At 40.8% G+C, this 12,316-nt stretch overlaps 1 protein-coding gene across 1 annotated transcript in view; it reads left to right on the top strand.

Annotated features, from left to right (window-relative positions):
* spata22 (spermatogenesis associated 22) overlaps positions 1 to 12,316 on the top strand; it is a 70,744-nt gene that overhangs the window by 29,485 nt on the left and 28,943 nt on the right. Inside the window, exons 4-5 of the mRNA XM_087977085.1 lie at positions 3,133 to 3,234; positions 5,710 to 5,811. Of these exons, the coding sequence (XP_087833211.1) occupies positions 3,133 to 3,234; positions 5,710 to 5,811 (204 nt within the window). The remainder of the gene's footprint in view (positions 1 to 3,132; positions 3,235 to 5,709; positions 5,812 to 12,316) is intronic.

Raw genomic sequence — 12,316 nt, forward strand, 5'->3', positions numbered from 1 at the left:
TCCACAAAGTCTGAGTTAGGAATACTCCTAGAATACATAGGTGCCTTAACAGCACGGTTTTCTCTGATTCATTTCCAAAGTATCCCTATGTTGTTATTTTTTCTGTGTTGCATTGTTCTCAATTTCATTCACTGTGTTTCTCCCTTCAGCTCTGCTTTAGCCAAAATATAGACTGCAGGATAAAACCAGCAATCTTTGCACCGACCTTTGAGTTATTCGAAAATTTGCAAATATTGCCAACTTTAGAGTCCGTTGGTGCAACTAGACCTGAACAGATAAGACAAAGTAACAGTTAGGGTTATATAAATATGCTCTGGAAAAAATCCACAAATGCTAAAGTTGGCCAAGCGGAATGCATTGTGAAACCAGTAAGCTAATTTTTCCCAATTAGATGATAGGAATTTAAGGAAAGGCTGTTACAAAAATGTGAACTATAAATAAAAATTCTGGACAGGACATTTCTTGCAATCATTTGTCAGAATTCATGGTGAATGTTTCTTTTTATTTCTGTGGCAAATAATTTATCACATCTAATATATGTTTAATTAAGAAAAAAATAACTTTTTAAACTGTCTATTCCTCTGGCAATCTGTGCTGTTTGCCTGTCTCATGTTCGTATTTGTTTACATCTTGCTATTTTCTTATGCCATATTTTTATGGTATTTTGACTTATAGGCTTTGGTGGTCAGTTTTTCCTCCCAGTGCATACTGAAGAGAATTTCTCAATACTAGTAGTATGAACCGAATTGTGATGTGAAGTAAATGCAGCTCAAACTTTGACTTAGAGTCATAGAGATGTACAGCATGGAAACAGACCCTTCAGTCCAACCCGTCCATGCCGATCAGGTATCCCAACTCAATCTTGTCCCACCTGCCAGCACCCTTCCCATATCCCTACAAACCCTTCCGTTTCATATACTCATCCAGATGCCTTTTAAATGTTGCAATTGTACCAGCCTCCACCACTTCCTCTGGCAGTTCATTCCATACACATACCACCCTCAGCATGAAAAAGTTGTCTTTTATATCTTCCCCTCTCACCCTAAACCTATGCCGTCTAGTCTGGACTCCCCGACACCAGGGAAAAGACTTTGTCTCTTTATTCTATCCATGCCCCTCATAATTTTGTGAATCACTATACGGTCACCCCTCAGCCTCCGATGTTCCAGGGAAACCAGCCCCAGCCTGTTCAGCCTCTCCCTATAGCTCAAATCCTCCAAACCTGGCAACATTCTTGTAAATCTTTTCTGAACCCTTTCAAGTTTCACAACATCTTTCCCATAGGAAGGAGACCAGAATTCCATGCAATATTCCAACAATGGCCCAACCAATGTCCTATACAGCGGCAACATGACCTCCCAACACCTGTACTCGATACTCTGAACAATAAAGGAAAGCATTCTAAACGCCTTCTTCACTATCCTATCTACCTGCGACTCCACTTTCAAGGAGCTATGAGCCTGCACTCTAAGGTCTCTTTGGTAGACGTTACCATTAAGTGTATAAGTCCTGCTAAGATTTGCTTTCCCAAAATGCAGCACCTCACATTTATCTCTATCTGCCACTTCTCAGCCCATTGGCCCATCTGATCAAGATCCTGTTGTAATCTGAGGTACCCTCCTTCACTGTCCACCACGCCTCCAATTTTGGTGTCATCTGCAAACTTATTTACCATACCTCTTATGCTCGCATCCAAATCATTTATATAAATTACAAAGAGTAGTGGACCAGCACCGATCCTTGTGGCACTCCACTGGTCAAAGGTCTCCAGTCTGAAAAACAACCCTCCACCACCACCCTCTGTCTTCTACCTTTGAGCCAGTTCTGTATCCAAATGGCGAGTTCTCCCTGTATTCCGTGAGATCTAACCTTGCTAACCAATCTCCCATGGGGGACCTTGTCGAACGCCTTACTGAAGTCCATATAGATCACGTCTACCACTCTGCCCTCATCAATCCTCTTTGTTACTTCAAAAAACTCAATCAAGTTTGTGAGACATGATTTTCCACGCACAAAGCCATGTTGACTAGCCCTAATCAGTCCTTGCCTTTCCAAAAACATGTACATCCTGTCCCTCAGGATTCTCTCCAACAACTTGTCCATCACCGACGCTCACCGGTCTATAGTTCCCTGGCTTGTCCTTACCACCCTTCTTAAACAACAGCACCACATTAGCCAACCTCCAGTCTTCTGGCACCTCACCTGTGACTACGGATGATACAAATATCTCAGCAAGAGGCCCAGCAATCACTTCTCTAGCTTCCCACAGAGTTCTAGGTTACACCGGATAAGGTCCTTACTATTGTCATTCTGATAGATCTGGAAGTTTTTTTTGCCAACATATATAGTTGTTGATCACTACGTGGTTTCTTACAAATGCCAGTATATGTTGAATAGCGGCAAACAAAATTGTACAGATCACAACTGATTCGTGTTTTCAGTATTTTTATGGACAACCATAGATTAGATTAGATTAGATTACTTACAGTGTGGAAACAGGCCCTTCGGCCCAACAAGTCCACACCGACCCGCCGAAGCGCAACCCACCCATACCCCTACATTTACCCCTTTAACCTAACACTACGGGCAATTTAGCATGGCCAATTCACCTGACCTGCACATCTTTGGACTGTGGGAGGAAACCGGAGCACCCGGAGGAAACCCACGCAGACAAGGGGAGAATGTGCAAACTCCACACAGTCAGTCGCCTGAGTCGGGAATTGAACCCGGGTCTCTGGCGCTGTGAGGCAGCAGTGCTAACCACTGTGCCACCGTGCCGCCCACATTAGTGGCAGATAGATTTAAATAATTTGGAAGGCAGTCATAGGGGTATCAATATCTGTCTACAGTGGAGAGGAAATTGTAGGTAATTCTAATTAGGTTATATTGGATGTTAACTTGAATATGTTTATGTTCTATATGTTTGAAAAAAGAGTGAATAGACCTGACTGTTAGTTAAACAATTTTTGCAAATTTATCATTTCATTATAATAGCTTGCTATTCTGTATGAATAATACTTTGATACATAAGTATTTGACCAATACTAGGAAATAAAATGAATGGCTACAGGAGCATAATCACACTTACCGTTTCTCTTAATGAATGTTAATCACTTGAATGCTACCTTTTAGCCAACTTCAGCAACATTTACCTCAGCATCAGCAAATTCAAGAACAGAGAAAGTTTTCTCATGAACCTGCCATCACAAGACAAAACAGTAAGAACAGCTGGAAGTAAGTGATTTACATGTTCATGTCAAAATTTGAGTATGAAACACATATAATTTTTTGTATTTAGATGTAATTACAAAATCTGGTATTGAAGATGTTACAAAGAAACTTTATTTTGAAGGATTGCAGAAAATAGCTATACTTTAAGTTTTATGGAAATACCTGGAGTGATTTCTTTAAAAAAGCTTATTGCATTTTCAATGTGGACTTTGGCTTCCTATGATTCATATCTTTGGTGATGACTGCATACTATTCTGTAGCCCCCTGCTGGGACTGTTCTTTGGACAGTGACAGGATTGAGGATCCTTTCAGCATCTGTTGCTGTCATATTGTATAGCTGGGATTCAAATTGTGCGGGCTGACTTTAACTGGCACTTAGCTTCTTAGAGTTCTGGGCCAGTTGCTGAGGCACAAAGCCAATCAGTAGTGCTTCATGTTCCCAGGGCCCAGGACAGTGGGGTATAATAACTGCAGTCTGGGATGTTAGGGAAACTACTGTGTTCAAGCTAGGGAAAGGACTCCCTATTCTTGGGTTGGGAAAAGGACTTGGGACTCAGACCAGGAGCAGCAGATAGGCCCTTGGTAATTGTCCCATCCTCAGCACGTAGGCAACACAAAGTTGACGTACAGCTTTCCTCAGAAGTAACCCTACTTAATTCTGCTTCGAGATTATTGTTTGTCATTTATATAAAAAATTGGATGAGCATTTAGGAGGCATAGTTAGTAAGTTTGTGGATGACACGAAAATTGGTGATATAATCAACAGTGAAGAAGGTTATCTAAGATAACAAAGGTATCTTTATCAGTTAGTAGCAGATGGAGTTTAATTTGGATAAAGGTGAAGTATTACATTTTGGTAAAACAAACAAGGGCAGGACTTATACAATTAATGATAGGGCACTGGGTAGTGTTGTTGAACAGAGAAACCAAAGGATTCAGGTACATGGTTCTTTGAAAGTTGCATCACAGATAGACAATATGGTTAAGAAGGTGTTTAGCAGGCTTGTCTTTTTGCTCAAAGTTTTGAGTATAGCAGGTGGGACATTGTGTTAAGGTTACTAAATACTGGTTGAGTGTCTGTTGCTGGAAAAGCACGCAGGTCAGACAGCATCAGAGGAGCAGCAAAATTGACGTTTCGAGCCAGAGCCCTTCATCAGGAATGAGGCTGGGAGTCTCTGGGTTGGAGAGTCCCAAGCCCATATTTGTTGACAGCAGTGCTGCTCAGGTTATTTGTGGACTATGAGACTCATTAACCTGGAGGCACCTTTGGAAATGTGGAAGCAAACTTTATAAGGGCCAAAGCTGTTACATCTAATGAACCATGGTGTGATCACTTTGGATGAATTGTTTAGTCCTCTTGCCCACAACTCCATGACTGGGACTTGGAATCTCTTAGGTTAATTCTCATTATCCCCTCACCTTTGGAATTGAGGTTACTTCCATTGAGCTGGTAGCCTTTGCATGATGTATGTGGATGGCAGGGGCTGGGGCTACAGCTCTGCTAGTGGCAAAAACGTGAATGAGTTGAAAAATAACTTCTAATTGGGGCTTTAAATTAATTTGCTCTCAGCTTTAGTGGGGCAGATAGCTGATCCTAATCCCAGTCTACACCTGTGGAAGATCCTCAGGGCCTTCTTTTGGTGCTGTGGTAGTGTTCCTACCTTTGGACCAGGACAGCCAGTTCAAGTCACACCTGTCTCACAGATGTGTAATAACATCTCTAAACAGGTTGATTAGAAAAAAACCGTGGAAGATCCTCAGCGGTCAGAACACAATGTTGAGACACCCTGGTGCAGCCCCCAAACCTGCACAATAGAACTGGGAAAATTCAGCCTGCGATCTCAAGTGGCTCTATAACGTTATCCTAGCCTGTTGCCAGTATTAATTTGCTTTGTTCTGAAAACTATAATTAAATTTATTTGCATCTTAATGGGGTTAGAAACTGATAGTATCATACAATATGACATGAATGCCAATTTGGGAACCTGCATGACATAAATATCATGTGACAGTAAGAGGTTGTTAAATTATTTTTAAAAAGATGGTGGACATTTGTTTTGAAGCATTATTTTGCATCAACAGAGAATTTTCATAAAAGTTGTACTCTGTGCACTACAGTCTTCTCTAATATTTAGATTCCATTGCATTATTTAAATATGAGAACACATAGCAAGATATAAAATAGTAATAGACTCAATGAATTCAAAGAATATTATATAGCACAAAATAAGCTTAGCAATGTTGTCTGAAATGTGAGATGCAGTGATGTTTTGGTAAAATGCAAGTATGATATTTTTGATATTGTACACAATCATCGATATTTCTGCTAGTTTTCCATTTTTTGGTGAGGGTGTAATACCAGACAGTGACATACTGCAGACTGCTAATCATGTGATTATGAAACAGTGAAAGCTGTACTATTCTGGCTAATATAAAATATAGTTTAAACAATAAGTATATAAAAAATTCATTTTCCAGTCAGCTTCAGCAACAGGTACCTCCACGGCAACAAAGTCAGGTACAGAGGCAGTTTTCTGGTGGATCTAACACTGCAGAACAAAGCAAAAGAACAGGTTGGAAGTAAGTAGATTGTATAACGTAGTTTATTTAGCTTTTTATTCATTTTTCTTCTGTGTTTCCATTCAGATGTACTTGTCTTTCAGTTACAGTGGGGGTTGGAAATTTTTTTTTCACCTGATAGAAGTAATGTTTTGAAGGTTTACCATCTTAATATGCTCTTAATGATAGCAAAAAGTTATGTTTCTTCTGCTATTTGTAAGATCATACACTGCATCTCTTTGGGGAATGAATGAACTGAGTGGGCTAAACTGGCTAACAATAGTCTTCTTATTTGGGTCGGGGAGCATGGTTTGCTCTCAAGGGGTGAACCTTCAGAGAGGAATGAAATTGACGGTTAAAGAGGTCAATTCCCAGCATTTGGCACTGGAAATTTGAAAGCCATGCCATTAGAAGCCTAATGAGCTCATTGAATGCATCTTCACATGACATCTCCTGCTATCACACCACCTCCCACATTGCAAAGAGCGTGACACTCCGCTTACAAGGACTGAGTGCATGCAGTTGTTGGCTAAGAAAATCTGTACTTTTCTTCTCTACAAATCTAAATTAATTTGTAGTTTATAGTAGGTATTAAACAGAAATCTACAATTCAAGTGCTGTAGCTGCCAGACTTAAGCTGCATTGTGGCAAGGCTTCTAGTGAAAGAGTAACTTAATTAAGGACTAAATGAAACTGGAATTTCATTAATCAATCAGCTCAGCCTTTTGTTTTAAGAGAATATAAATTCAGCCAAATACAGGTGATTTACTGGTTGTTATTAATAGATGAAAAAATACTATGTGTGATTTGATGATGTAAAAAAGCCTTTCAGTTGTGTATGAGAGCACATCTGGATATGAAAAGAAATATAAATTCACCTAGCAAACTCAGTTTGATCTATGCCTGAGTGTGCAGTTGTTGATAAAGTCTAGTTATTAAACTGAAATCTACACTTTAAATTCTATAGTTGTTTGCCTTAAGTAGGGTTGTAACAAGGCTTCCAGTGAAAGAGCAATTTAATTAAGAACTAGGTGGGACTGTGTCATCATTAAATGAGACAGATAGGCCTTTGTTTAAGGAGCACATAAAACTAGCCAATGTAGTGTGATTTAGCCACTGAGTGTGACTTAGTTTTCCAGAGTTAAAGGATTAAGGGAGTTCAGAGAGCAAGGGCAAGAACTGTTGTGTTGCTTTTGCTTTTTTGTCAGCCTTTTCAGTTGAATTGAATTAGCTTTATTGTCACGTACTCAAAAGCATACAGTAAAAAGTAACTACTTACAGTGTCATCTTGGATACAAAGGTACCTAGGTACAGCTTCTTCAGTTATAAGATTAGGTACAGTGTAACAGTGTCACCCAACACATGGCATCATCTTAGGTACAGAATACATAGGTACAATCCTTAATTACAGAACAGAGAAATGAAGAAAAATGTTACATTACAGGTATGCATAGTATAACCATAGGTCAGAAAAACAAGAAGGCAAAAGTGAGGACTGCAGGTGCTGGAGATCAGAGTCTAGATTAGAGTGGTGCTGGAAAAGCACAGCAGGTCAGGCAGTATCCGAGGAGCAGGAAAATCAACATTTCCTTCATCAGGAAGGGCTTTTGCCCGAAACGGCGATTTTCCTGCACCTCGGATGCTGCCTCACCTGCTGTGCTTTTCTAGAAAAACAAGAAGTAAAGACAAACATCACAGCCTCAGGAACTGATTCTTAGTTTGCTGCAAGAAAAGATGCTGCTTATACGATGAGTGTCTTGTAAATGGTGAAGGTGTAGTATCTTGCAGTTCAAAACAATATCTATTGGTAAGGTCAGGTAATATAAAAACAGAACTAAATATAAACTGAATAAAATAATTACTTAGAGCACTTTAAGGGTGGCAGGGCAAGCGATTTGTCACAGCTGTAGTACATGAAAATTCCTAGATGTTGGTTTGGTCCAGAGCAAATACTTGTGACAAATGTTTGACATTCGAACAGCCTGAGCTAAGGCTGAACTGCAGATAATGCAATGCATCAGGGACAGAGAATATTAATTGGATTCTTTGTATTAGAAGGCAGTCACACATCAGGGGTTAGGCTGTCTATTTTGGTCAGTGCTGAGAGATAGGAAATTGTGACTGAGAGTAAGGGGACCCAAAGAGCACAGGAGCTTCTGCCTTTACAATATTTTAACAGGTTTGCAGTTCTTTCAATTTATTTGGATGATTGTGAGGCCTGCAGGATGGTGAGCTAATTGACGACGGAAATGTTATACAGGAAGCCATTCAAGAGGGCGAGAGTAAAAAAGAATGCAAGAATAGTAGCAGAAATATAATGAGGGGCATTGAAAACTTTCTTTGCAGCAAAAAGTGAGAGTCCAGATGACTCTGATAACTGCCAAGGTTTGAGATATAAACTTGGAGAGGAACTTGCAGTGTGAAGGCGAGGATCCAATCAATGTTGTCCTTGTAGGTGCCAGTAACATAGGCAATTGAAACAAAGAGGTCCTGCATAACCAGTATGAGATGTGAAGCACCAAATTAAGAAACAGACCTGAAGGGTCATAATCTCTGCATTACTACCTGACCCACATGCAAATTAGTATATGTTAAATCAAATTAGTGAGATGAATGCCTAACCCACAGTCAAGTGTTTAAGAAGTGGATTCTGCTTCATATATCACTGGCACCAGTACTGGGAAAAGTGGGATCTGTTTCAACGGGACAATCGCACCTGAATCATGATGGGGCAAGGCTTTTGTCAACCATATAATTAGGGAAGTAGAGAGGTTTTTTAATTAAATACCGGATGCAAGAATCAAATTTGAGAAGACATGGTAAGTCAAAGAGTAGAGACAGGGTCAAAGAGAAAGGTGTTAATACGGGAAATAAGAAATAGACTGTCAGAGGAGGGACAAAGAGCAAGAATTTTTGGATGTATTTTACCCAGCCTCTGCATAATCTGGGCAATTGGTAGATATGGTAAGAATGGAAAATAAGGTAGTCAACATCAAAAAAGAAGTCTGATTTTCTACCCAAAGTTTTTGACTCCATGGGAATCTTGTTAGTGAGTGGTGAGTGGCCAATTTGCCTGATTACTACCTCATTATTGCCTAATCACACCTCATTTGTGTGCAGTTTGTTATCTTACAAGGTAGTGGAGAGACATCAAAGTTCTAAATGGGTATCTGGTAGCTGCAACTCGCCACTTACTCCTCAGAGTCACCATCTTGGCCAGCATCCCTGAACAATCCAGCACACACTATATGGACAATGACTGCCTGCATCCTTTGTCCATGGATGTTGGCATTGGACCACATCATTGTGGTACATCTCCAGCTCGCGTGGACTGCAGTTCAGTACTTCTGTTGCTCTCTGAAGTGCAGTATTGAAGGGCACCAACATCATACATTATAGTGCGCTGCCAGGCTACCTTGCAGGGATAGGCACACATGCATCAGGCAAGGGTGTACATCGTGGTTGTTGTTTCCTTAGTACTCACTCACTTTGCACCTTTTTTGATACTCACAGCATCTTTGCCATTCAGAAACCAGGAAAAGATGGAGGAATGGTTCGGTCAGTTAAGAATGATATTAGTGCAATAGAGACTAAGTTCAGAAAATTAAGTGTCCTAATTCTGCACCTTGGGGAACTCCACCACAAGCCATCTTCTCATCTGAAAAGTAATTGATAACCATTACTTTGTTTCCTATCCCTCAGCCAGTTGTGTATCATTGCTACTGCTGTCCGTCTTATTCCTGAACCAATGTAATCTAATATTGCTGAAAACACCGAGAATGTTAGTTTGTTCCTGCTTTTAAAACCCTTCTTAAATCCTACTGCATTCTCAACTTGAGAACTGGCATGCTGAACAAGCTGTAGATGCTGCTCCTCTCACACCAACTTTCCCTCTTCTAAATTTCTGCTTCAGATGTTAAATAACCAATATCTGCACAAAGAGGAAGACCAACATAACGGCATTGAAAAATCTTCATCATCTGACACCAGTTCATAAACTGATACGTACATTAGAAGTAGCTATAAAGCTGGGATCTACCATACAGTTTGTAATTTGGGGAAAAGTGGTACAACCAAGTCAAGGTTAAAAATGTTTGTTTTGCCAGGTCATCAGTGAGCATGTTCACAGATAATTTCTATACGAATTCATTACAGGTTCTCTAAAATACTGGGAGAGTATTTCTGGATTTTTGGTACAAGTTGGGTGTTTGCACAGGCTCCCCCTTGCAGCTCAGAAATTCATTAGTGTAAAATTATACTCAAATTCATTTAATGGACCTACATGCTCTAATTTGCGTATAATGCCTATCAGGGTTTTCCATGATGTACTGGCCAAGCTGTAAGCAGTAGGTGATGCAGCGCACCCCAGCAAAGGGGTGATACCCAACCCAATCTGTGCCCAACATGTAGGAACTGAAGTGCTAATCATCAATGGTAGTTATTTATGACAAATAAACATCTAAACTGCTACTTCACACCTGTATTTTAGATTTTTTTTAATGCTATGTAAAGGACTGATAGGTCATTGACCTGAAATGTTGGGCTGAATTTTGAGTGGGCATCAGGACCCCATCATAAAAATTATGTTTCAATCATGCAAACACTGACATCAGAACCTGCTCAGCATTTCTTTGGATATTATCCAGTTGTGGAAAGCAGGTAAGTTGTTCATGTTATTAACCCAATCACAGGGCTGGAAATTCTGAAACACCAATGAGTGAGGGGCTTACTGCCTAGAATTGCAAATATCAGGGCTACAGGAAGTCGGTGCAGAATGTTTTATTGAAAGAAACTGTATTCCCCTGTTGATGTTGGAAGCAAAATTCCTTTAGTGAGGTCATTGGGGCTGTGGATGCTGTCTAGGCTGTCCTAGGCTGCTCCAGGAAGCAAAAAAGAATCTTGCGAAGCTGCTGGCGATATTTGCGTCCTCACTCTCCACGGGAGATGTACCGGAGGATTGAAAGGAGGCAAATGTTGTTCCTCTTTTCAAGGAGGGTAATAGGGAAATCGCTGGCAATTACAGACCAGTCAGTCTTACATCTGTGGTCAGCAAAGTCTTGGAAAGAATTCTGAGGGATAGAATTTATGACTATTTGGCAAAGCATAGTGTGATTAAAGGCAGTCAGCATGGCTTTGTGAGGGGCAGGTCATGCCTCACAAATCTTATTGAGTTCTTTGAGGAGGTGTCAAGGCAGGTCGATGATGGTCGAGCAGTGGATGTGGTGTATGTAGATTTCAGCAAGGCATTTGTTAGGGTTCCCCATGATAGGCTCATTCATAAAGTCAGGAAGTATGGGATACAGGGAGATTTGGCTATCTGGATTCAGAATTGGCTGGCTGACAGAAGGCAGAGAGTGGTTGTAGGTGGAAAGTATTCTGCCTGGAGGATATGTTGAGTGGGGTCCCGCAGGGCTCTGTACTTGGGCCTCTGCTCTTTGTAGTTTTTATAAATGACTTGAATGAGGAGGTTGAGGGTGGGTTAGTAAATTTGCAGATGACACAAAGGTTGGAGGTTTTGTCGATAGTATAGAGGGCTACTGCAGGCTGCAGCGCGACATAGGCAGAATGCAGAGCTGGGCTGAGAAATGGCAGATGGAGTTCAACCTGGATAAATGAGAAGTGATGCATTTTGATAGGTCAAACTCGAATGCTGAATATAGGATTAAAGACAGGATTCTTGGCCGTGTGGAGGAACAGAGGGATCTGGGTGTGCAAGTACATAGATCCCTCAAAAGTTGCCACCCAAGTGGATAGGGTTGTTAAGAAAGCATATGGTGTTTTGGCTTTCATCAACAGGGAGATAGAGTTTAAAAGCCGTAAGGTTTTGCTGCAGCTCTACAAGTCCCTGGTGAGGCCACACTTGGAATATTGTGTTTAGTTCTGGTCGCCCTACTATAGGAAAGATACAGAGGTTTTGGAGAGGGTGCAAAGAAGGTTTACCAGGATGCTGCCTGGACTGGAGAGCTTGCCTTATGAAGAAAGATTGAATAGGCTCGGACTTTTCTCTCTGGAGAGAAGGAGGAAGACAGGAGACCTGATAGACGTGTACAAAATAATGAGAGGAATAGATAGAGTCATTAGCCAGAGACTTTTCCCCAGGGCAGGATTGACTGGTACGAGAAGTCATAGTTTGAAGATATTAAGAGGAAGGTATAAAGGAGACGTCAGAGATAGGATTTTTACACAGACAGTTGTGAATGCATGGAATGCGTTACCAGTGGTGGTGGTGGAAGCAGAGTCATTGGGCACATTTAAGCGATTGCTGGACATGCACATGGATAGCAGTGAGTTGAGGGGTGCATAGGTTGTCCTATTTTACATTAGGATTAAATCTCAGCACAACATCGTGGGCCAAAGGGCCTGTTCTGTGCTGTATTTTTCTATGTGTTCCCTGCCAGGGACCCCTTTGGCCCATAAGGATAGAAGATATTAATTGACATTTTGCTTGGCTATTTCTGGAAAGCTATTTCCATTTAGCTGGCAAGCTTTTCACGTGGTGAAAGATTGCCAACACAACATCACATGG

The sequence above is a fragment of the Chiloscyllium plagiosum genome, unplaced genomic scaffold (assembly GCF_037043375.1).
Source record: "Chiloscyllium plagiosum isolate Xiang-an unplaced genomic scaffold, Cpla_swu_hap1 HiC_scaffold_31, whole genome shotgun sequence".
In the NCBI taxonomy this organism is placed as follows: Eukaryota; Metazoa; Chordata; class Chondrichthyes; order Orectolobiformes; family Hemiscylliidae; genus Chiloscyllium; species Chiloscyllium plagiosum.